General features: G+C 49.4%; 1 protein-coding gene across 4 annotated transcripts in view; it reads right to left on the bottom strand.

Moving 5' to 3' along the window:
- MTMR14 (myotubularin related protein 14) overlaps window positions 1-22,127 on the bottom strand; it is a 29,763-nt gene that overhangs the window by 653 nt on the left and 6,983 nt on the right. For 3 of the 4 annotated variants that reach the window (XM_042880147.1, XM_042880148.1, XM_042880149.1), the window contains exons 6-18: window positions 21,877-21,999; window positions 21,277-21,350; window positions 18,829-18,899; window positions 18,630-18,704; window positions 16,283-16,349; window positions 15,199-15,284; window positions 14,703-14,779; window positions 14,565-14,601; window positions 13,881-13,951; window positions 13,229-13,278; window positions 12,870-13,008; window positions 10,209-10,385; window positions 2,276-2,431 (exon numbers count right to left, since the gene is read on the bottom strand). In XM_042880147.1, coding sequence (XP_042736081.1) covers window positions 2,276-2,431; window positions 10,209-10,385; window positions 12,870-13,008; window positions 13,229-13,278; window positions 13,881-13,951; window positions 14,565-14,601; window positions 14,703-14,779; window positions 15,199-15,284; window positions 16,283-16,349; window positions 18,630-18,704; window positions 18,829-18,899; window positions 21,277-21,350; window positions 21,877-21,999 — 1,203 coding nt within the window. Of the gene's footprint in view, window positions 1-2,275; window positions 2,432-10,208; window positions 10,386-12,869; window positions 13,009-13,228; window positions 13,279-13,880; window positions 13,952-14,564; window positions 14,602-14,702; window positions 14,780-15,198; window positions 15,285-16,282; window positions 16,350-18,629; window positions 18,705-18,828; window positions 18,900-21,238; window positions 21,351-21,876; window positions 22,000-22,127 lie in introns of all 4 variants that reach the window. The other variant, XM_042880150.1, reaches the window with a different exon arrangement.

The raw sequence follows: 22,127 nt of genomic DNA on the forward strand, positions 1-22,127 counted from the left end.
GCCACTTCCACCTCAGCTGCGGGCAGCCATCGCTGCCCCTTCACGCACACATCAGGGAGCAGCTTTGGCAAGGAGCACGGACAGGAGGCAGCCGTGCACAGGCGGGACACAGCCCTCAGTGCCTTCCCCGGATCCCACTTTCCTCTCCAGCTCAGCTCAGCCCAGCCCCCGGCTCAGAGTGCAGCAGGGCGAGGACTTAAGGTTCCCAACGAGGGAAGTGGCAAAAAGCAGTGCGGCCATTCAGAGCCAGCAGCTCCACGTGCCGTGGCTCAAACCTGTCCTCGCTGCGGCGCCCAGCGAGAGGAAGGCATTCCTCAGAGGTCGCCCCAAGGGCACAGCTCAAAACTCCCCATCAGAAATTCTCTTTCATCTCCCCAGCGCCTGGGCCGCCTCGAAACTGGCACAGCTCATTTGAATGGAAGCGTTCACCACCCACAGCCAACAGCTTCAGTCTGGAAATGGCAGCAAGAGGATATGGTGGGAGGCCCGTAAACAGTGAGCACTGCTGCAACAGCCCGCCCGGCCGCTGTGCAGGGTCTGGTAATGAAGAGAAGCCAGAGGGCGAAGTAAAAAAGGCGACGTTTCTGAACACATGAAAAGATGCTCGTTGGCAACCTCATTAGGATGGGGAACTCGCAAAGCTGCCAGCATGAAAAAGAAGCTGGATGAAAGCAGGGCATGCTTATATTCCATGTTCAGTGATCTCAGATGGCAACTGCGGAGGTAAGGGAGGGTGTGCAGCAGTCAGGTCCTGCAGCTTTGGGCTCTCACATCTTTTATGGGACAGCTTAACATGCAGACAGTTTTATGGAGTGGTATGCGCAGAGGTGCAGGGCCACCGACAGCCCGTGTCCCTCAGTGCCACATCCTCACCCTGCCCTGTGATGCAAAGCAGAAGCTTAATTGGAATTTAATTTCCCCAAACTCACATTGTGCTGGGCTGCAAACACTCAGGATAAAGCCACAGCAGGCTCCTGAGCAGCACAGGAGCAGGAGGTGGTGCTGGGGCAGGCTCAGTGCTGCATCTTTGCACTCCCTTCTCAATAGCAGCCTGGGCCTGGCCCCACAACCCCCAGCACCCCAAGCAAAGAGCTGAATGGGGCAAGGCGTTCATGGCCTCAGCTGCACTCCCAAGGGAGAGGCAGCACTGCTGTTCCCCACCCTCTGAACCTCCCAAGTCGCCAAACTGCAAACAGCAAGAGCCTCCAGGTAGCTTCTGCGCCTAGCTTCTCCCTGCCACATTCCCCATTCTGACGTTACCTCCTGGCTGCTGCTCAGCAGCCAGGCAGCACCGCTGGGCTTGGGGGACACAGAGCAGTCATTGCATCGCACATCTGCTCCTTGGTCCCTTCTGCTTCCCTCCTGCTCCCCTCCCCCAGCACTGCCCAGACACTACAGGAGCAGCACAGTGTGTCCCTGCCAAGGCAGAAAGGGAACCTGGTGGCAAGAGTGTCCCACACTCCCTGTGAATCTCGCCCTGCACAGGGCAGCTGCTTGGATCTACTCAAGATAGCAGGCAGCTCCCAGAGGAGCCAAACCAGGCAGTGTCTCACAGCACACATTTGTTTTCATGTTGCTCTACCTCCAAAGTATATACTCTGATCTCCATTACGGGACTGTGAGCTTCAGCGGCACGCCACCAGTGCAGCCAGCCAGTGGCAGCCCCTGAGCTGCCATTTCAGCTGCTTGATTGAGAGCTTGCAGCCTGAAGGCACACACCAAGGCTCTGCTCTAACAGCAATTAAAGCACAGCTCCTGCCTTTCAAGCTTCTGCAGAGGTGACTTTCTATGCAGGGAGGGCTGCGTGCTTCCCCACCGTCTGCACGATGTAGGGGCTGCTGCTCTGCCCCAGCCTTATGCAGCACCTGCAAACACCACCAGGCAAAGCAGGGTGATAGAATTAAAGCCCCTCTCCTGCTGCAGCACAGACCTGAACCCAGCAGGGAGATGGAGATGAGCAAGATCCAAAAGCAAGGGTAAGCAGTCCTGTCCTGTCAAGCTCACTTCCACGGATGCCCAAATTCACTGTCTTCAAAGAAGAGCAAGAAAAGCCTTCTCCTACAGAAAGCATTGTGCCCCCCATCGCTGGATGGAAGAGATGTGGGTTTCCTTCAGAGCTCAGTGAGAGAACGTGCAGACGGAAAGCACCAAGGCAGTGAAGATGGGACAGCTTGTTACAGGCTGCCAGGCTTCTTCCAGAGCACCAGGTGGGAACGTTCCAGCGCCTGCAGCCAGCTGGGAGAGCCTGGGGAGACGCTACATTGTAGACACTTACAGGCAAGTGTTAGGGAACTCATCCGGGAAGCTGCAAGGGAGAGAGGCGTCTGCGCTCAGGGTTGCCTGCTCCCGAATACTGCCACACCCTGTCACCATCTGCCAGCTGCCAAAGTCTGTGGAAACGGAAGATCCGGGCAGAGAATGGTCCGCCGATCTGGGGCAGAGAGAGAGGGAGATGGGGCCATCAGTCAGGTCATCAGCCACACGCCTCCCGCTGCGCCGCTGCCAGGGGGACGGCCGCCAGCAGCGCCGGTGCCAGCAGTGCTGGCACTCTGGCAGCAGGGCAGCATGCAGCGCTGGCTCGGCCCCGGGCCAGGCCTTTCCTCTGATTGCCTGAGGAGAGCCAAGCTGGTGAGGCAACCGAGCGGCACAGGTGCCTCAGGAGCCAGGCAGATCAAAGCTAGCGAGAAGCAGATGGCCATGCAGAACAGTGAGACCCTTTAGCGAGATGCAGCAGCCCCAAATCCCACACAGATGTGGAGCATCCACCTGTAGCTCATTTCAGCTGTGAGCGCATCCCAGGGCAACGGCAAAGCCTGATGGAGAGCTGTGGCTGTGACTGGCTTGCTGGTGAGGAAGATTTAGAGACCCACGGTCTGCAGAGGCAGTATCACCAGCGCTGAGCAGGACTGTCCCTGTGCCTTGGGGCACCCACCGCCCTGCAGCTCCATCCCCGGATTAGGAGGGTGGGCTGTGCTGGGGAGGTGCAACTTTAGAATGTGAAACATAATTAAGAGAAGGCTTGCAGGATGTAACCTTCCACCAGGAAAGCAGGGAACAAGAAAGCTGAGAAGTGAGCCTGAGGAGTCCCTCCAAAATCCAAGCAGTGGGCAAAATCACCTGAGTGGAACCCTGAAGTCTCAGCTTTCTGGGAGCAAGCCATTACTGTGCCCTGCTGCACAGCAGCACGCACACTGCTGGAAGCACAGCCTGTGGCAGAGCTACTCAATTACACACTACCAAGATCTTGTGGATAATTTATCTGAGATGTGCCGAGCACAGAGCAGTGCAAGAGCTCCAGCTCTGCTGGGCCAGGTACTCGCATGCTGTCTTCACAGCTAAGAATAGCTGTGGCGCAGTGCAGCTGCTCCCCGAGAGGCCAGAAGAGCAGCCAGAGCCACAGGATCTGCTACAGCATGGAGGGCCTCGGTGAGAATGGGGAAACACAGGGTAAAGTCCATCTGTGATCCAGATCTAAGCCTGGCATTTAGCGAGTCTGATCAATATATCCAAGCTTGAGAAATACAGCCCCGAGCTGCACACGAGCTTCCCCTGGCAGTGCTGGTGATCCTGCAGCTGCAGGCTGAGTAATGCCTCTTCTTTCAGGTCCAGGCTCTGGAAGGGCAGCACAGGAAGAAATGGGAAGAACAGAGCACTGACTGCCTTGTGCAACACTTGTCCTCAGGCTGTGAGGTGAACCAAGTGAGTTCAGAGAGCAGTTGTGTGCCTAGCACTGAGAAAATGCTTTCTTCCAAAAAGGTGTTTTTTCTAGAGCACGTAACACTGCAGTAGGAACAAGGGCATCTCCTACCTTGGATCTGGAGCTGCAGCACATACTGGTAGAGATGAGACAGGGATAACCCTCCCTGGGATACAAGGAATTCATAAAGCAAACGGAGCAGCTTTTTACTGACATCTATCCCTCTCCCTGCCTCTGGGAGACAAAACAGAGGAGACAAGGCAGAGCACAGTGCAGTGCTGGAAGCACAGTGCAGGAAGCCAGAGAGAAGCACACCAGGACTGGAGGAACACTGCTTCAATGTGGAAAGAAGAGACTATTGCTGCTTTAAGTGCAGGACGGACAGACAGGAAAAATAGGAGCAACTTAGGTACACGTGGAGTGACAAGAATTTGAGCTAAAGCAGTGAAGAGATGTATAAGCAACAGACTTAAGTACAGGAAAGGAGACAAGGACAGTGTTACCATCAGAAATGTACAAAGTTGCCCAGAGGACAGGCTTGGGTCCAGGCAGAAAGAAGGGTTTTGAAGGTGGAGAGCCTGAACAGCAGAGCAGTGGAGATGGGCTTGGGATGGGATCTTCATATACAGATGAAGGGAATTGAATGGAAATCTGCATTTTTTTGCAAAGGGAGAGTGTGGTACCAGGAGGTGCCTCTGCCCATGTGGCAAGCAAAAGAGCAAAATGTGATCCAAGGCACCAGGGACATGTGTCTGTCCAGTATAATTCACATGGGTCACGTACATCTCTGATAAAGAGGATGAACAACTGCTTTCTGCTTTGGGTATTTAGCCTTGGCTCGCAGCTGCTGGACCATCTTCCATGGCTGTTGGCTGGAAGCAGACCAATCTTACACCACTTCCTGGAGGTGAACCAAGTCACCTCTTCAGACTCATCTTTGACAGGCTGATGAAAGCATCGAATACCTCCCACAAGACTGGCTGGTGGCTCTGCAGCCCTCCAACCCCTCCTAGCATCCCTGGCCCTGTCAAGCAGCTGTGCAAAGTGGCAGTGCTCAAACACCACCCAAACACATTTGCTCCTTCTCAGCGCTGGCCACGCAGCAGAGAGGGGCTGGTTTGGATGTATGACACCTTCCTGTAGAGCAGTGTGCTCCCACACTCCCAGCACTCGCCCATCTGCAGGGGAAAAGGGAACCCTATCCCAAAGCAGACTTCAGAAATGGAGTCCCCCAGTACCAAACTGTCAGACAGCATGAGCTGCTTCTCTCTATTCTGCTCCAGGTAGCTAGCATTTAGAAAGTTGCATCTAACCTAACAGCACAGGAATCTAGGAGTTCAAGTCAGCTGATTTGGCTTCTCTGTTCCAGACAGCAGAATAAACACCTGATTAAGTGAATAAACTATCAGTGATCAACTCTGCATTGAGTCTAGGTCACTTCTCCTTGCTTAAATATCTGAGTGCAGCCAGCAGAGCTGTGACACCATTATACACTTTTCTTCCATCGCCACCTTCTTCTCAAGTGAGGCTCCTGAGGCAGCATCACAACCAACAATCACCTTAAACAGCCTCGAAACAGCAGGGGCGAAGGCTGGGAGAGAAAGGATGGGGAGACAAAATGAGAAACCTTGTGCTTGCTGCAGTGGTGGTAGAGCTTTTTAAAAGCTGAGCTTGAGACCAAGACCAGATCTGTAGGCTAACCAGTGCAATCTAGTTAATGCCAGAGGTGAAAATCTTCCTGGTGTTCGTACCCCTGAAGGCTCCTTGCAAAGATTTGTTGCAGACACAAAAAGGGCTTCACTGGTGCCTCAGTGCAAGCTGCTGATACTGGGATAAAAGGCCTGGGCCCCAAACCTGTAAGAACAACAGGTTTGCAACATATGACAGCCCTGCCAGAGGATGGCTAGCTTTAAGGATAGCTCAGAGGGGCTTGGGAAGCAGCCGGACAGCTACAGCAAAGCTGACACGGTTAGCAAAGAGGAGATACAGCAAGGCTTCAAGTTGCTGTATCTGCCACAGACATCCAATGGCAGACAGAAAGAGAATGAAAGTGAGCTTCACACACCCACCTCCTCAGGTCCACGAGTGGGAAGAAACTCCCTCAAAAGTGCAAAATTAACAAAATTAGATTAGCAAAACAGAGATGAGCTGCAAGCTGTTCTTTCACAGAAGGAAGGACCTTTAGCAGTCCACAAACTGGCAATTCCTAGCCTGAAACGATTCCTTTTAATTAGGTCAGCGCTTCCCATGCAACATGCTGCACAAAATAAGAGTATTTCAGAGCCCATGGACACCCGTTTGCCAGAGAAGGGCCAATACCGGAGGCAGAGCAGCAACCAGGAATCCTTCCATTCCTTAATACCTAAGTGAGATGAGTGCCAAGCACCCAACAGCCAGGCTCTCATCCTGCCCCGTTCTGCCCCCGCTCACCTGCCACGTTTCCACATACCTAGAGCTGTTTAGGAAGCAGCTCATTTGCCAGCATATGCTCTGTGCCTCAAATGCAAGTGTGAAGTAGGTACCGTGTGTGCGGGCAGACTGTGGCAACCTGGAGTAAAGGGCAGCCCTTCCCACCTGTGCGTGGGAACAGTTGGCAGGGAGCCACGCTGACGGCCCTGCCTGGATCCCAGTCGGCTATCTGCAGGCTGTTGGTGCTGCAGCAGCCCGAGCAACACGAGCACAACCATGTTGGAGCACAGTCACGTGCCAGCCAGCGTCCTGGCAAGCTGCTTTGGTGGCATCATCTTGCAACAGATCCAGAAAACGTTCTTGTAAGCAGTTCCTGTCCTGCTGCGGTTGTCCCGAGTCTTACTGCTGTCACATCGCAGACACAGCTCCGAGGGCAGGTGGGTGTAGGGAGCAAAAGACACAGTGCACGTGCAGTCTCACCACTACCAAAGACCCAAAGCTAAGGAACAGCAGCTTCCCTGCCCCTCCCTGTGTTCACTGCACCCTCTCCAGACCAAAGCACCTCCTGCCCTTCAACAAGGGAGCTCTCTGTGACTGTTGATCAAAGCAGCTCCTCCATGGCTTAACTCTTCAGACTACAGTACTACAGCTTTTGTTTAATTGACTTAGCAAAAGCACATTCAACCAAAGATTATCCATCTGCTAATCCACGTTAGCAGTATGTGCACACACACCAAATCCCTGACACAGATACAGGGTTTTTCTGCAGTGTCATGGGATGCTTAGATTATTAGCGGCTTGTAAAAGATGTCCTGTGTTTGCATCTAACAGTGCCCATTCACAGGCAAGGACTTTGAGTCGATACACACTCTCTGCTGTACTCAGAGCTCTCAGTTTGTAGAACAAGATGCACCTTGTCCTACACTGTAAATCATCTGTGCTGCATCTTCACGCACGTTTGCCCTCACCAGATTGATCTTACCACTGGGATAAGCTAGAAAGGCTGCCTAGTGAGAGCCTGCCTTTCAAATCTGCCTTTGTACTGCTTTGCCTAACGAGAATCACCCAGGACATCTGGATGAAAAGCAGGACTCAAAGGATGGGATGACAAGGAGGCTGCTGTCACACCCCAGCTAAGAGAGGGGCTCGGCTCCTACTGGCTCACCTGGCACGTGCAGCTCCTTCCTTTTGGACACCCCAGCTCCTTGCCCAGCAGCTTGCTCACATGCTGCTCATTTCTCGGCCAGCTTGCTTCCCCTTCTCATTCCCTGCTGAGCTCCCTGCCTGCCAGCACATGGACTGGGCTGTTTATGCAAACTGCCTGGAGGGTGCCTGCTGGCATTTTACAAGCAACCACTTTTCCTCTACTGCTGCTGCAGTGGTTAAGTGTTTTGTTGCTATGGCCACACAACCAGAGGATTAGGAAGTCAAGTACAGTAGTTTCTTCATCTTAAGAGGCTAGGGTGCTAACCTGCAGCAGTATTGCAGAGATAAAGGTGTTTTTGGCATCATGATTAGTCTTTGTGCTACAGCCCTTCCATCCCAGTCCTGGCATTGTTCAGGGAGCGAGAGAAGTTAACTCTTCCTTCCATCACAGACATACCCTTTCTCTTCACAAAAAAGGACGCTAGTTTTCCTTCAAGATGAAAAATGGTGGCTGAAGATACTGTGATAACCTGTATGTTACCTGCATGAAGTTCACTGGGCAAATTCAGACTGACACAGCCAAACTGAGCGAGATCTCTCTTTGGAGACAAGCCCTACCATGCTCAGGCCACACAGATGTAAGGCACGTCATCATTCAACAAGGCAATGCACTGCTTGAGTCCTCAGCTAGCAAAGCTGCATCAGTGTTATGCATCCTGAGGAGGCAGGCAGGGCAGAGACCAGAGTCGGGCTGATCTGGCAAGGGACTACGAGGCAAAGGAGCACAGTGGTGCCAGAAGACTTGGCTTCAAAGATAAGCTCAGTTCAGCCGTTGCCTTGACAATTCCACCCACTTTCAGCAGGGTCTCCAGGCTCATTTAATGGGAGGTTGGTTGGACTAGATGATCTTGCAGGTCATTTCCAACCTTGTGATTCTGTGATCCTCTAGCCTGCATGGAGAGGAGTAGAGGAAACCCAGGTGACACCAGAGATGAAAGCATACAAATATACACCATCTCCAGCCAGCATGAGGCCAGCAGGTTATCACCTTTGCATCAGCTGACTTCACCATTTTGGCCTCACAATGGATTTTTCTGCTCTCTTGGTGTAAGGAGGTTCCCTCTTATCTTCTGTTTCACCCTATGCACATTCTTCCCCTGCTCAGCCCTTCACGCTGCCTTGTTCACAAAGGTCAACAGGGACCATGGATGGGCTGATACACCTTTGCTGTGTTGAGAGGTTATAAAAACTTTATGTTGCAACAGAAACTAGTACAAAGGTCATAAAGAAATGCTTAGAGCAGAATCCAGAAAACATTTACCTCTTATAACGGGAATACTGCAACTTCTCAGAGTTATTCACTGGGAGAGTGAAAAGTCATCCCCAGAGACTGGCCTGGGAAGTAACAAGCTTCTGCACTGTGCTTGCCTACTGCCTCAAGCCCTGGGGATGCCAGTTCTAAACACCTGACAGCCACTGAACATCCAAAAGCTTATCAACTCCTCAACCAGACACAGCCAGAGGAAAGCTAATTACTGGCTTTACTAGCTCTGAGCCCCAGGAACACAAACCCCAGGGAATGCGATCAGCCCCTTCCTGTGGTGCTGTTCTGCCTACTCTGTTTCCCTCCTTCGCTCCCACAGAGTAGAGGCCAACTGAAGCATTATAAACAGCTTCCAAAGCACTGCTGCAAGCTCACTACCAGGCAGTTTATGCAGCCCAGTACTGAGCAGCCACCTATGTCTTGGGAATGGCATGAGACTGCACGCAGCAGCAGAGGCATTGCTGTTACGAGCAAGAGCAGACCACAAGACAAGCTGCTTTCTCTCCAGTATTATGCTTTCTTCTTGGAAGACTTGTTTCATCTGACAGAGAATGCAGAGGTGGGCTCCAGCAACAACTGAAAAACATCCTATTGATCTCTTTCCCTGGGGAGAACAGTTAGCGTCATGTATGACAACTGTCAGTGATTTTGCTCTGGAATCAAGAACCTTGGTAAACATTCATATAAATTCTCAATGCTCTACTTGTTTGTCACTATTTTCCACGTGATGAGAATGTACTAAAATGTGGCTGCTGGCTATTATGAAGGGAATTCACTAGAAAAAGACTCTTCAGAAAACCTGCAGAGACAACACAAGCGTTTGATGCTGTTAACAGCAACCTCTTATCTAAGAGCCTCTTTATCCCCTGTCGGCCTAAATGCGTGATGTTTGCTCCACAGGCTCTGTTCTTTCTTCCCTAGCTTAGCTCACCACTCTACCTTGCCCTACTGCAGCAGCAGACTTCAGAAGGGTGCCAGATATCCTTTGTTATGGCATGAGATTAGACCCAGAATCACAGAACTGTGGGGTTTGGAAGGGATCTCTAGAGACCAGCTATCCCAACCCCACCCCAGGTCCAGTCCCCATCTCCCAGCTGCACCTTTCAGCCTTTCAGGAGACCCTCAGGGCTGTCCCAGCACTCACAGCTTGCCTCCCTGCTCACCACCAGCAGCCAGAGTTATTCACTCTGCAGTATCAGAAACATCGCTGAATGGAAAAGGGCCTGAATAGCTGCAGAGTAAGGTCTGCTTGGCTTGAAATGTTTCCTCCCCCCAAAACGCCACCACTGCGTATCCCTGTAAATGCATTTGACAGAAGGAGTGCTATGAGAGCATGCAGAATGCAGAGAAGCCAGACCTTGTGGAATTGAGGCAGGTGTAAGGACAGGCAGAACAAACACCCAGTTGTTATTGGCACAGTTCCTCACTCCTCTAGATGGGCTGAGGCAGGGCTTGGTATTAGGTGGCAAGCATTTCCCACAAGTTCAAGCTCACCAAGAACAGGCCTCCTGAAGCCTGTTTGTATATACAAACCCATCTGCTCCATGGTTCTCAGAACTGTACGCAGGCAGTCGAGCACTCTTTACCCAGCTTTTGTTTTGCTGAGAAATGCTCTGCTTCATCCCATCTCACCTGGATCTGGGCACCTCCAGTGGGCTGCTTCCAATCCTCAGAAAGTTATCAGAATGGGTTGATGAGGAGGAGCTGGAGGACTTGACTTCAACCATCCCTGCAGAAGGCAGCCTGTCTTCAGACTGCTGTGCCCTGCTCCAGAGCACGGCCTGAGGTGATGACGCACTGCTCTTCCTCCTGCAGGACAGAAGATCTGGTTGAGAAAGCTGGCTTTCTCACATTTTTCAAGTAGGAATCCTTTCCACAACAGGCCACATTTCAACCAGCAGCTACAAACCCATGTTTCCCCCAAACCTGCCTCCTCTCAAGGAGTCACAGGTTGCACAGTGACTGGGGTACAGTGAGCTCAACCCTTTTAACCTGTTCTTTTACAGATCACCATCCACGTGACCTGCAATTCAGAGACAGGAGAATACATCAGCCCACACACATACTGTGAGCACTTTGTTTAGTCTAGCTGTAAAAACACCTCAAACAAGGGGCCTCCCAGCAGGGAAAGACCATTTCATTCTGTTCTAAACTCTACAAAGTGTACCAGCCGAGGAGCCCAGCCCAGGTGGGTGTTGTTGCCTACTGATGAGGGTTGCAGGGATGCTACACCAGTGTTATTTTCCTCTCCAGACACAGGTACATTTCAGTTTTCTCCCTCTGGGTGAGAACAGCCCACAATTTTGTTTTCTCTTCCAGCCAACGCATTTGCTCTTGTGCACAATTTGCTGTCCACTGCTGCATCAGATCTTAGCTCACATTACTGTCCAGCTACATGCTAAACAAATACACGGATTTGAAACTAATTCACATCACTGCTGCTCCACATTCAGGAGGTTCTCTTTTTTACATTAGTTTTTTTTTTCCTGGAGAAGTCCCAAGAACGTTTCCCCTTTCAACAGCACAGTGAAATGGGCAAAGATATTGCTATGTACACAAATAAATAGGAAAAAACTAAGGCAAATTAACACAAAGAGAAGATACAGTTCTTCCTGAAAAGGGCCCCCGAGCTTTCACTGGGATCAAGAACTGTCAGCAAGTGCAGCTAAAGACAGGCTCATCATACAGTGGGAAGCATGATATCCTCCCTTCACTTCTTGAAGTGTGTCCACCCTCAAATATCACACCACAGACTCTCTCAAGCATTATTCATCTCACGTTATCATAGCTGCCAACATCTCCAAGCACAGCCGGCAGTCAGGTTTGTAAAGCCAAAAAACAAATGCCTCTCTGTGCAAGCAGGCCTTGAGCCCACTTTTTTCAGGACAGTACAAAGATGTACACCCCTCTTAGCTATGCACAGCCCAACTCCCTGCCAGTGACAATGTTTGTATAAGTTCTGCTTGCTCTCCAGATTACCCAGCCCCAACAGGCTGCAGCAAGACATCCATGCCTAGCTCCCTCACTAGCACTTGTGCAGGGCTCACAATGCATCACAAAATCAAGCCCTGATACATACAAGTAAGATGGGATGTCCTGCAGTGTGCTCTAGCCACTGCCACATCTTTTCAAGATCACACATGTGCTTTGGGCTGCATGATCCAGTCCACGTGTCCTGAGCATCCCACAGCATAGTTCAGAGCAATGTAAACCCTTCCAGTTTCTTACTCTGTAGACATGCAAATGGAAAACTCTTCTCTACTTGCTGCAGAATTTTTGCTGTGGATAAGTAGGCTCTTTGTGTTAAAGACGACTCTGTAATTAAAAATTGGCAAATATGGTTTGGGGGGAAGGAGGGCAATATTGCTGTCCTGTGATTCTGCAGGAAGATTTTCTCTTCCCTGCTTCAGCGTTTTATAAATTGACTCACAAAGTGCCTTAGAAAGGCTGCTGCCACTAGCATGGCTGTAGGCTCAGTCCCAGAGGACTTCCAGCTGCCTCCAGCACAACCCAGATTTAATTTAAAATAATTGCAATATAAAATAGCATCTTCATATGTGCTGAGGGAGAGGAGAGAAAAATTAAACTGAGAGGGGCAACTCTACAGAAAGGTTCTGAAATCCCCAAACAGCACCAGAAACTCCACAAGCACAACACCCGTGCCAGAGCAGCCATCAGACACTTTCCCCAGTCCCTGCTTCCAGACAGTCACTGGCATACTCAGCAGACTCCTACAGGACCCTCTACCAGCAGGGAACCCCCATCATTTCATAGCCTCTCCCAGAAGTATCCTGAAGAAGCACCCTGTTTCCATCTCACACACTTTGTAGGTAGAGGGATTTAAGTTTTGAGGGGATTCTTGGCCCCATAGTCCACCTACCACTAACTGCACCATCTCCTGTATAAACTCTTTTATCAACAGATTAAATTTCATTTTAGGACAAGGAAGCTTTCTGTCTCTCTGCTGATCCCTGGGGAGGCTGTTGCCAAATGTCATTTTTTCATGTAGTTTAGAATGATCTTTGAGAAGTGATGAAATGCTTTCTGGACAATGTTGAACAGCAAAGCTATTGAAAATGAACAAAAGCTGCTGTATCTCACTGGGGACACCCTGACATGGGTGTGGGGTGTTCTCCAAGTGGCAAAGCCTCTGATTACTGAATTCCTCTCCCTATTGTAGGGTATCTGCCACAGAGAGCAGACCTGGATAGTGAGGGATTTCAGAGCATTTTTCTACAGTGCTCAGTGCCTGATCTTTTTGTTCTGCATCCCACTGAGTGGTTATTTCCTCACCATGTTGCTTGGGCCTGTGCTCCCGCTGGCATCAGCTCCACTGCTTCATATGTGAAGCTCCCTGCTGCTCCAGGGGAGCTTTCCATCCCCAGGGAGAAGTCGCTGCTCAGACTCGTGGTGCTGCCTCGGTCTCTCTGCTCTAGGAAAAAGCAAACAGAACCACCTGAAAACCAGCCTGGTGTCACTTACTCTCCCTCCCCTAAAGCAATACTCTTTCTGTTTGCCCTGAGGGCCTAATGCTAGCAAGGCCCAAGGGAAGCATACCCATCTGTAGTCACCCTGTTGCTGGCAACCCAAGCCCCCAAGTGATCAACCATTACCAGCACCACAGGGCACTGATGCTCAGCAGAAGCACTCACTGAGCATGCAGATCTCTTCCAAGGTGAAGCCAGGTGGCAAACTCTTCCTTCTGGGGAAGAAAAAGTCAGGGTTACTTCAGCCATGTTTCAGTGCTGTGTGGAGGCTGGCCATAGCCACAGCCCATCTCTGCTGCACACAGCAGTGGGACATCAGCTGCACAGGGGCAAAGGAGAGGGGCTGGGGCTGGTGTGCAGCACTTCCTAACAGTCCCAGCCCACACACCCCGTGCTTTGACAGGCTGGCAACAGGCTGCAGGCAGTCACGTGCTAATTCAGAGCCAGCAGACTTCTGCAGGGCACAGCTTGATTCTTCTTGCCTCTCCTGAACTAGGAAGAGGTTAATGCTTAGCAGCCTCTTAAAAACCAGCCACCCCACTCCTCCCAGCAGTGCTGGACAGTGTGCACATCTTTTGGTCCATCCGTGCTAAAACAGCCACATAGTCATTAAGTAGAAGCACATTTCAGCATGGGCAGTTTTTCAGAGCACAACGTGGCACCTCACAAGCCTCGGCCCCATTTTGCAGCCTTCAGAGTGCTGAATAAATTAAGGAAAACTGGGCCAGGACACCAGGGCTTCCATCTCCCCAAAGGAACAGCATTAACGAGCTCCTTGGCTCTGCAGCCCATGCAGCATCAAGCACAGGCTCCTTACCTCTGTGACTTCACACCAGAGAACTCCTCAGAGGTGATGTGCTTCAGAAAATTGAAGCAGAAAAAGAAAATCTAAGCAAAAAGAGAGAGAAGAGCAGTTCAGAAATGAGCCTAGGCTCCATGCAGCCTCTTATCTTGGTGAGGAGATGCTGGCAGGAGGGAGATAGCAAGGAATCTGGAGCTACCAAACTGCAAAGGGCTGCCAACATTCCATCCTGGCCTTCTCGTACACCTGAGCAACTTCAGATACACATCCTAGAACCAGCACAAGCAACTCCATGCATCTGTGATAGCACATATGCCATGAGCAGCACCCAGGCAGGAGGGCAGGCACTCAGGACTAACACACGAGACTACAAACTTCCAGGAGTCTTAGGACTCCCTTCTTGTTGCTGAGCAAGTCCTGGCACTCCTTTACCAGGAGCCTAAACACCAATAGCTGAAGTGTGGAACCAGGAGGACTGACACCAACCAATCAAACTGTGGTCCTAAAGACACATTCTCACAGCTTATGCATCAAGAAGTACAGGCAAGGCTCTGACCTTGCATCTCCAGCACCTCAAAAGTCCTTTTGAAGCCCAATCAAACTACTGATGTTAGCAGGAAGCAGGCAACGAACACTGCTATCATAAACAAGTACCCTCAGAACAGAAAGTTCAGGTACTGTTCCAGATGAGACACTCACCTCTTCTCCCTTATTGAGTCGATCGACTAACATGTGCCTGGAGGGAGAACAAAGATGAGAGGTCACTCACACACCCAGAAACCAGGATTAGCAGAGGAGCACAAGTTTGCTTGTGGATGTCATCCTTAGTGTGCCTACCCGAAGAGAAACCAGTCATAGGCCACCGTCAGGTAGAGAATCTCAGATGGCTCCAGGGACACATGGATCAGTCCATCCTGTGAAGCAAATGAGAGGCAGTCTTCAAGCAGCAATCCTGGAGACTGGGATTTGAGTGTGTATGATCTACAGAAAACTCTTGTGGCAAAACAAGAAGCCCAGCCTGCTCTGCTTTTCCTGCAGAACGAGACAGACACCCTCCTGGTTACTGCACACAGGGTTCCAAACCCTGACAATCTTGGCAGTCTTCAGGACAAAGAATCCCCTGAGCAAAGCTGCAAATACCTTGTTCTACCTGCCTGTGATAGTGAGTCTGATGGCAGGACTGTGTGTGGGACTCCACATCAAAGCCAGTCCACACACTCTCTGAAGCCAAGATAACTAAAAGGAACCTTAACTGCTGCCACCAGCTTTTTCTGTGTGACACTGCCACTCACCCTCCAAATAATCAGGCCTACAAGATCAGCTGGGTACTCACAGCCCATAAGGAGAGGCGCAGTAAGGAGATGAAGAGAGGAGTTCGATCCCAGCCGGATATACAGTGCACCAGGAGCCCGCTGTCATCTGGTCCAGGTGGGAGCAGAAAGGAGAGGAAACAAATAGAGTAATTACTTTTCTTTATGGCAGATCTGTAGTGACAAGCTACTCTCCGTCCCCACAACCTGAGCTCAAAAACAGAGCTGTCACCAAGTCAGAACATTTTGTCTTGAACAGGGCAGCCAACAAACCTGCACAGAGCTTCCTGGGTTGTCAGCAACCCTGGCTGACGGATTGTCCTGTTTCTGACAGCTGCTCAGGACATGAAGTCACTAGGTATGAACATCATTTTGCTGCCCAGAGTATATACTCACCCAATTACAAACCACTATCACAATCTATCCCCATATCAGAGATACTGCTCCAACTGAACACTCACTCTCAGTCTTATCGGCCTTTTTGACTGATACAAACTGAGCAGAGGCAAACACTGGGCACCACTCCACTGCTCTCCAGAGAGAAAGTCCCAGCAGTGTGTCCCAATCTGCAGGAGAGTCTGCATTGGGCTGGGCAGGCAGAACAGCCATGGCTCTATCTGACCAACAGTGCTGACTTTATAAAGTCACTGTATGTCCACAGGGAATGGGACAGCAACTTATGGCAATACTCCCCTTCAAATGGCTGGGGTGACTGCAGTGACAAAAGATGAAAGGAACTCCAGAATAGCTGCCTCATGAGACTTCAGACTGGGGAGATAAAACACAGGTGGTCCAAAAAATAACAACTAAGAAGCAACAAGGAAAGGAGCAGCCATTTCTCTATTCTTTAAATCAGTAAAAACTTTAGTTTTGAGACATCCTTCCTGCTCTGTGGAATCTTCAAGAGATCAGCAAACATCTCTTTAAGAAGAAAGCTGGAGTGCTGAGGTGTGAGGACCATCACCCTCTTTTGAAGAGAGAGAAGTGAAGCTTTCCATGAAGGGACTCTTTGGTACTGGGAACTGACCCACAGCTGCACTATCAGCTGATCTTCTGGAGAAAGCAACTGCTCCAGCTGGACTGCTGGGAGAAAGGAGTTTGCCTTACCATCACTATTGATGATAGAGATCAGCAGCTTCAGGTAGTTCTGCGTCTGTTGTACGAGGTCCCAGCTCTGTGCAAGAAAAGAAACGTTGAAGATAAGCAGGAGGTTGTTCTGTGGTTTAGAGCTTGCCATACTCCTTGTTTGTCTACCAGAGAAATAACTCCATTTGCTGGAGTGATGAGTTTCTCCTTGGTCCTCTAACCACTCCCACCCAACCTCTGTAAAAGGTGCTCTGGTCTGGCAGGAATATAAAAAATTAAAACAATTAAAAGCTATCATTACTATCTGTGTGACTGGCACATAGCCTGTTTGCCTGCAGCCCCAAAGCTCCAAGCAGACTGTGCTCAGACTGAAGCGAGCCGGTAAACACCCACGGAGTGCTGACCCAGTTCTGCCCCCACACGTGTGCACTTAACAAAATGCTTTGGCAGCCATGTTACAGCTGTGTGTGCAATGCAGGGAGAAAGACAGGGTGAGCAGAACAAGATCAGCAGCCCAGCCCCACAACCTGAGCACTTCATCCCGAATTCTCTGACTGACTGCTGCAGGCTGCTCCAGGCAGGCACTGGGCTTCTGCAGAAACATCCAAGTGGCAGCAACATCACAGAGGGGCTCTGAACCCAAAGACCTCCAGCACTACAAGAAAAAAAGGTGGAGCACATAAGAAGATGCTCAAGCATGCCACCCGCAAGCACTGCCGTGAGAAGATGCAGGGAATTTTAGCAGTCTGATCAAAGCCAGAACTCAATCAAGGAACATGGGATGGCATGAGCAAGAAAAAGACAAGGAGAGGGACAAATGTTTCACTAGGACAGTGTTACTGGGGTAAGAGATGTCGACCCCCAGCAACAAAACACCTCACTGTGTGCACGCATGTTGTGCAACTACACCTGTAACTCCTGCTAGGAAGAACATACTACCCTGCTCTAAATCCTATGCAACAAGAACAGTAGGGAAATGGGACACACACAAAACCCAGAGCAGAAAACACATCCTTCTAAGGTCTTATCTGCCCAATTGGACCCAACCTTGTGCTTTTGCCTGAAGGAATCGCTCCTTTATCTCTTTTATCCCTCTACACTGCAAGCCAGAAACTTGCTTTCATCTACTCCATACACAACCTGAAGCTTGTGCTCAGCAGCAGCACTGCCCAACAAACACCTAGTCTGGGGATCGCAGTTCATCACACCTTGAGCACCCTGTTCTGACAGAAATCTTCACAAATAACATTCAGACTGCTCTTCCTCAATTGTATGACTGATTTCAGACTTGAGATTTTGCATCTTGTACAGCTTTTCTTCCCTAGATTGAAGGTTGCTTTAGAATGTGTATTTTCTTCCTGTAAATGTACTTACACATTAATCAAGTCAATCCCCATCACCCTTGTGATTAGCTGAACAGACCAAGAACTTTAGCCTTAAGTGAAGCACCTCCAATCCTCAGATCATTTCATTTCTGCATCTATTTCTTACGCCCTCTTCAATTATTAATATCCTTTCTGAAATACTGGCTGCTCAGTATTTTATTGAACAACTTTCTAGTCATAAACAAGCTGAGGTCCCATTAGTTCTGCTTCAACACTGCAAGCTACTTCTCTGTGATTCTGCTTATGCTGGCACTCACGAATTATTTTCATGCTGACAGACAAACAGTGCCCCAGCACTTGGAGTTCTGCTGATCCTGTGGTGCTCCCAGCTGCAGAGCAGCACACGGCCTGTTGTCTCAAAAGCTGGGGGACTGGCAGGCCCACTGCTGTGTGAAATGGCATGCACCGATCGATACAAGGTGATGTTCCCTTGTGGGAACCAGGACAAACATAGAAGAGTTAATTGCCAGCAGTGATGCTGTGGCAGCAATAAGTGATGGAGACACACTGTGCTCAGTTACGATTCTCTCCTTGGCTGTAGTAGGACAAACACATAGCATATTCACTAAGAAGGTGCCTAGTTATTGTGGCTACTACTCACATAAGGGAAAGTCGACCTTTCTTCTCTATAGCCAAGAAAGTCTGCCTATTGCAGGCATGTGCTAAGACTGCTAAGAAGCAATACTGCTTTTAATTTCCTGGCACATTCCTTGCCTTATCTCCCTAATGGACTGCTAGCTTACACAAGCTACAGAAACAGATTTGATGTTAGTGTTAACTGCCTTGGGACATGCCAAGCCACAGAGCTTTTGGGGAGAGGATTTCCACTGCTATTCTGAACAATCAAGTCTGCAGCCTCACTCCCACTGGGATGATATGGAATAAACCAGATTACTGAGACGGCAACAAGACAGACTTCAGATCTTTAATGATTCTTCCTGATTAAATCTCTGACCTCCCACAGAGATGCCTACTTTCCTCACCTGGTACTCACTCCAGTCAATACTGAGAGATTGGGTCACAGACGCTGGGATACTTAATGGAGCATCTACATAATCCTAGAACAAATAAATAATTAGAGAGAAATAAAAAACACAACAGGATTTGAAAAAAAAAAAAAAAAAAAAAAAGAACAACCAAGGCTTAAGAGGTCAGTAAAGCCCACAGCTCTCCATTTTGTACCTGTTTCCAGTTAAATATGAGACCTTCAGCTGTATAATCCCGGTCTTTGTACTCCTTAAAAAATTCACAACCTGCAAGACAAGAGATAACGAGCAACTGTTCAGCTAACTGATATCTGGGCCCTGTGGGACTGGAAGTGCTGGCAGCCCTGGGCTCCAGAGCACAGAACCAAAAGTGTTGCCTGTGGGAAGTGAAGAGCAGTAATCAGTACAGTGTGCAGCATGGCCTCCCAGCAGCAACAGCTCAGAGCACTCAGCAGTAAGCACACTCACACAGCAAAGAGCAAACTCCAAAGGCACAGCAATGTGGAGTCTGAGGGACTGGTTTATTGTTTCTCAAACAACAGGTTTCATCCAGGACCCACGCTTCCCAGGGCCACTGACTCTTGTGCAGATCTGAGGCATCAGCCCGGCACCCCAGGTGAGAAACAATCAACAAAAGATGTGCTGGCAGGGCCTGGGGAAAGCCAAGCTTCACACAGCATCTGCTGCAGGTAACAAGAAAGGGCTCTGTCAGAGGAAGCCGTGGCTTCTGTCACATTTAAGCCTCCCCTTTCAAACACCAGAATTGCTGTATATGAAGGAAGCATAACTACACAACAACTTCCAAGCCCTCCCCTCCTGAAGTTTCTGCCCTCTGTCTCCTGTTTTTCTCAAACAACTATTTGAAGTCGCTGCTGCAAACTGCAGTCACTTAGTCACAGCTGAGCAACACTATTAGCACTGCGGATGCCTGCAGGCTACACAAAACTCCTCTCCTGAGATACTGTGTATGCAATGTAAGCTTCACAGTTCCCACATCACCAAGATAGCCCTGTGCATGCACAAGCAACAATTCCTAGTCTGCAAGTCATAAGTAACGTCAGTGGTGAAAAGCAGGTATGTGGAAGGACAAGACTAGTTTTAGAGACCACACAGCCAGTCAAACTGTCAGTTGAGATTTAACTCCAATTAAACACAGGCTTAAAGCAAAGAACGAGGGATTATAGCAGTAAGCGTTGGCACCCACAAGTGCCAACTACCAGTCAGATGGAAAGGAGGGCTTTTGCACTGGAGAGCACATAAGCTTCCACAGATACCTTGTTTTAACCTAAATCTTTCACCCTAGCTTACGTTTGCACACTTGTTTATTCATCTACAATAAGAGAATCTCACAATCTCAGAGATAATCTTTTCCAATGCAAACCTGGAAACATTAGCAAGAACATACCACTGTGTGATACCACTGCATTTTGCCAGGTACCAGAGGGGTTCCTGATCTGTAGACGTGTATGACTCAGATTTAACAGAATGACAGTATTCTCCTCTGGAAAAGCACTGCTAAAATCAGGCAATACCAGCAAGGAGTTTCCAGTTTGATAAGGTTTATCTCTAGTGCAGCACTGAAGAGCCACTAAGGGACAGCGGCTGTCCCAGAAGAGTGCACTAAGCAGATCCCCACACAGTAAAAATTCCACAGCTTATTTTTATGGAATTACTGTCTCCTCATTCCTTACAAATGCAAAGAATCAGTGCTCACTGTCTCTCCTGTGATCTGCATTTAGCAAGACAAATGGCAGTGATACACACCTACAGCATGTGCTACAGAAATCAGAAATACTCATTTCTGTACACCTCTGCCATCTGTAAGGAAACTTCAACAGAAATCTTAAGGCAGCTTCCCCAGTTGTCACTAATTTCTATATTAAAAAAATACACCTCTTTCCATGTACTCCACCTCCTGGGTGCTGAAGAGCAACAACAAGTCATAGAGGAAAGGTGTGGGTTCGGATCATGCATAACCACTTTCCTTTTTTCACCCCCCTTCTCCTCCTTTGTGCGCAAGGAAGAAAAATTCTATCTCACAGACAGACTTCAAACACAGCAACCTCATATCCAATCACATTACTGAGCCTGAGAGCAGCAGCCAGCCAGCAATATTCAGCTCATCTTGAAGAGTGCAGCAAGTGACCCAGCAGTGGTTGCTAGGCACAGGGACTGATCTAGCCAGGGAGATGGACTGGTTCACATCCCAATCACAGACTACAGGCTCAGGTTAACTGCTATGCCTAGCATTGAGAACATATTACAGAGGCTCTCTGGAAGCACTAAAACCAGGAAAAATTCCTAAGAACTGTTGTTTTTATATATAGCTTGCTTTGTGCCATGTTTTGCATCACGTAGCAGGTTGGAGTCAAAGGCCGTCTTAACCTCAGCTCTACCATTCAGACTTTTCTCTGTGCTTGAATTCATTAGAAACACTAAGAAATTCTTTTGCCACCCCAGACTGACACTTCCACACCACCCGGATTCAACGTACCATTCTGTTTAAAAGAGATCCTCTCCAGAGCAAACAAAGGAAACATTAAGCAAGCCTCAGTCATCCCACCACACACACAGGTAGTTCCCAGTCCCCAGAAGCAGATTGTCACCTGTCCCTTGGGAGTCCCTCTGGACATCAGTCCTGTACCTGGATATGGGATGGAGAGAAGCGTGAAATCAGCGTAACGTTGAGCTTTGTCCACCTTCTCAGAAGACGTCACACTGCACAGGACGAGAGGAAAACAGCAGACATTTGTACTGTATTTGCTGAGGAGCTGCAGCATCCTGAAGGTACCTGTTGCACCACCCCACACAGTGACTCAGCTCAGGAGCCGTCAGGGGCAGAACTTATGCAACACATTCAGATCAACAGGTGCAGCCCCAAAACATCACAGCTTTCTTTCAAGGGAAACACCAGGCAAAACATCTCTACCTACTCTTACATACAAGCAGAGCGCTCCTTTAACTCTCCCCTTTCTGAGAAGCAGTTGTAAAATTACCTCAAGCTCTGCAGAGAAAGCCTATTCAGACTGCAGAGGATGGGTGAAAGGAGTTATTTTGCTCACTGATACAGCCCTCTCTGGAATAAAACCTTGGGCTTCTCTCTACAGCACTGACCAACAGATCCTCCTGCACTGCCCTTCTGGTGACTGCTCCTAGGCTGCTGAGTGCGTGCCCCGTAACAATGCCCCAAGGGCTGCTAGCTGCAACTCAAAGCCTGTAGGAAAACAAACGAATCCAGACTCACTTCAAGCCAAACTTCACCTTCTTGTTTTCCACCATCAGGTCACAGATATATCGGACAGAGAGGTACCGAAGCAGCTTGATGTCATGTCCTCTGACCTTGTCAAACAGCTGGGAGTCTGCATTTCTGTGAACAGAACAAGGCAAAGTGAGATCAGCAAGGAAGATCGACCACTGCCTGTGTGATACTGCTGTAGTTCTTTCCTGAACTGCTTCTAGTCAAAAAGGCCCACAGGAAAAGCCTTGTCTCCACAG

The sequence above is a fragment of the Lagopus leucura genome, unplaced genomic scaffold, assembly GCF_019238085.1.
Source record: "Lagopus leucura isolate 7727_CA_CO unplaced genomic scaffold, USGS_WTPT01 Super-Scaffold_100026, whole genome shotgun sequence".
In the NCBI taxonomy this organism is placed as follows: Eukaryota; Metazoa; Chordata; class Aves; order Galliformes; family Phasianidae; genus Lagopus; species Lagopus leucura.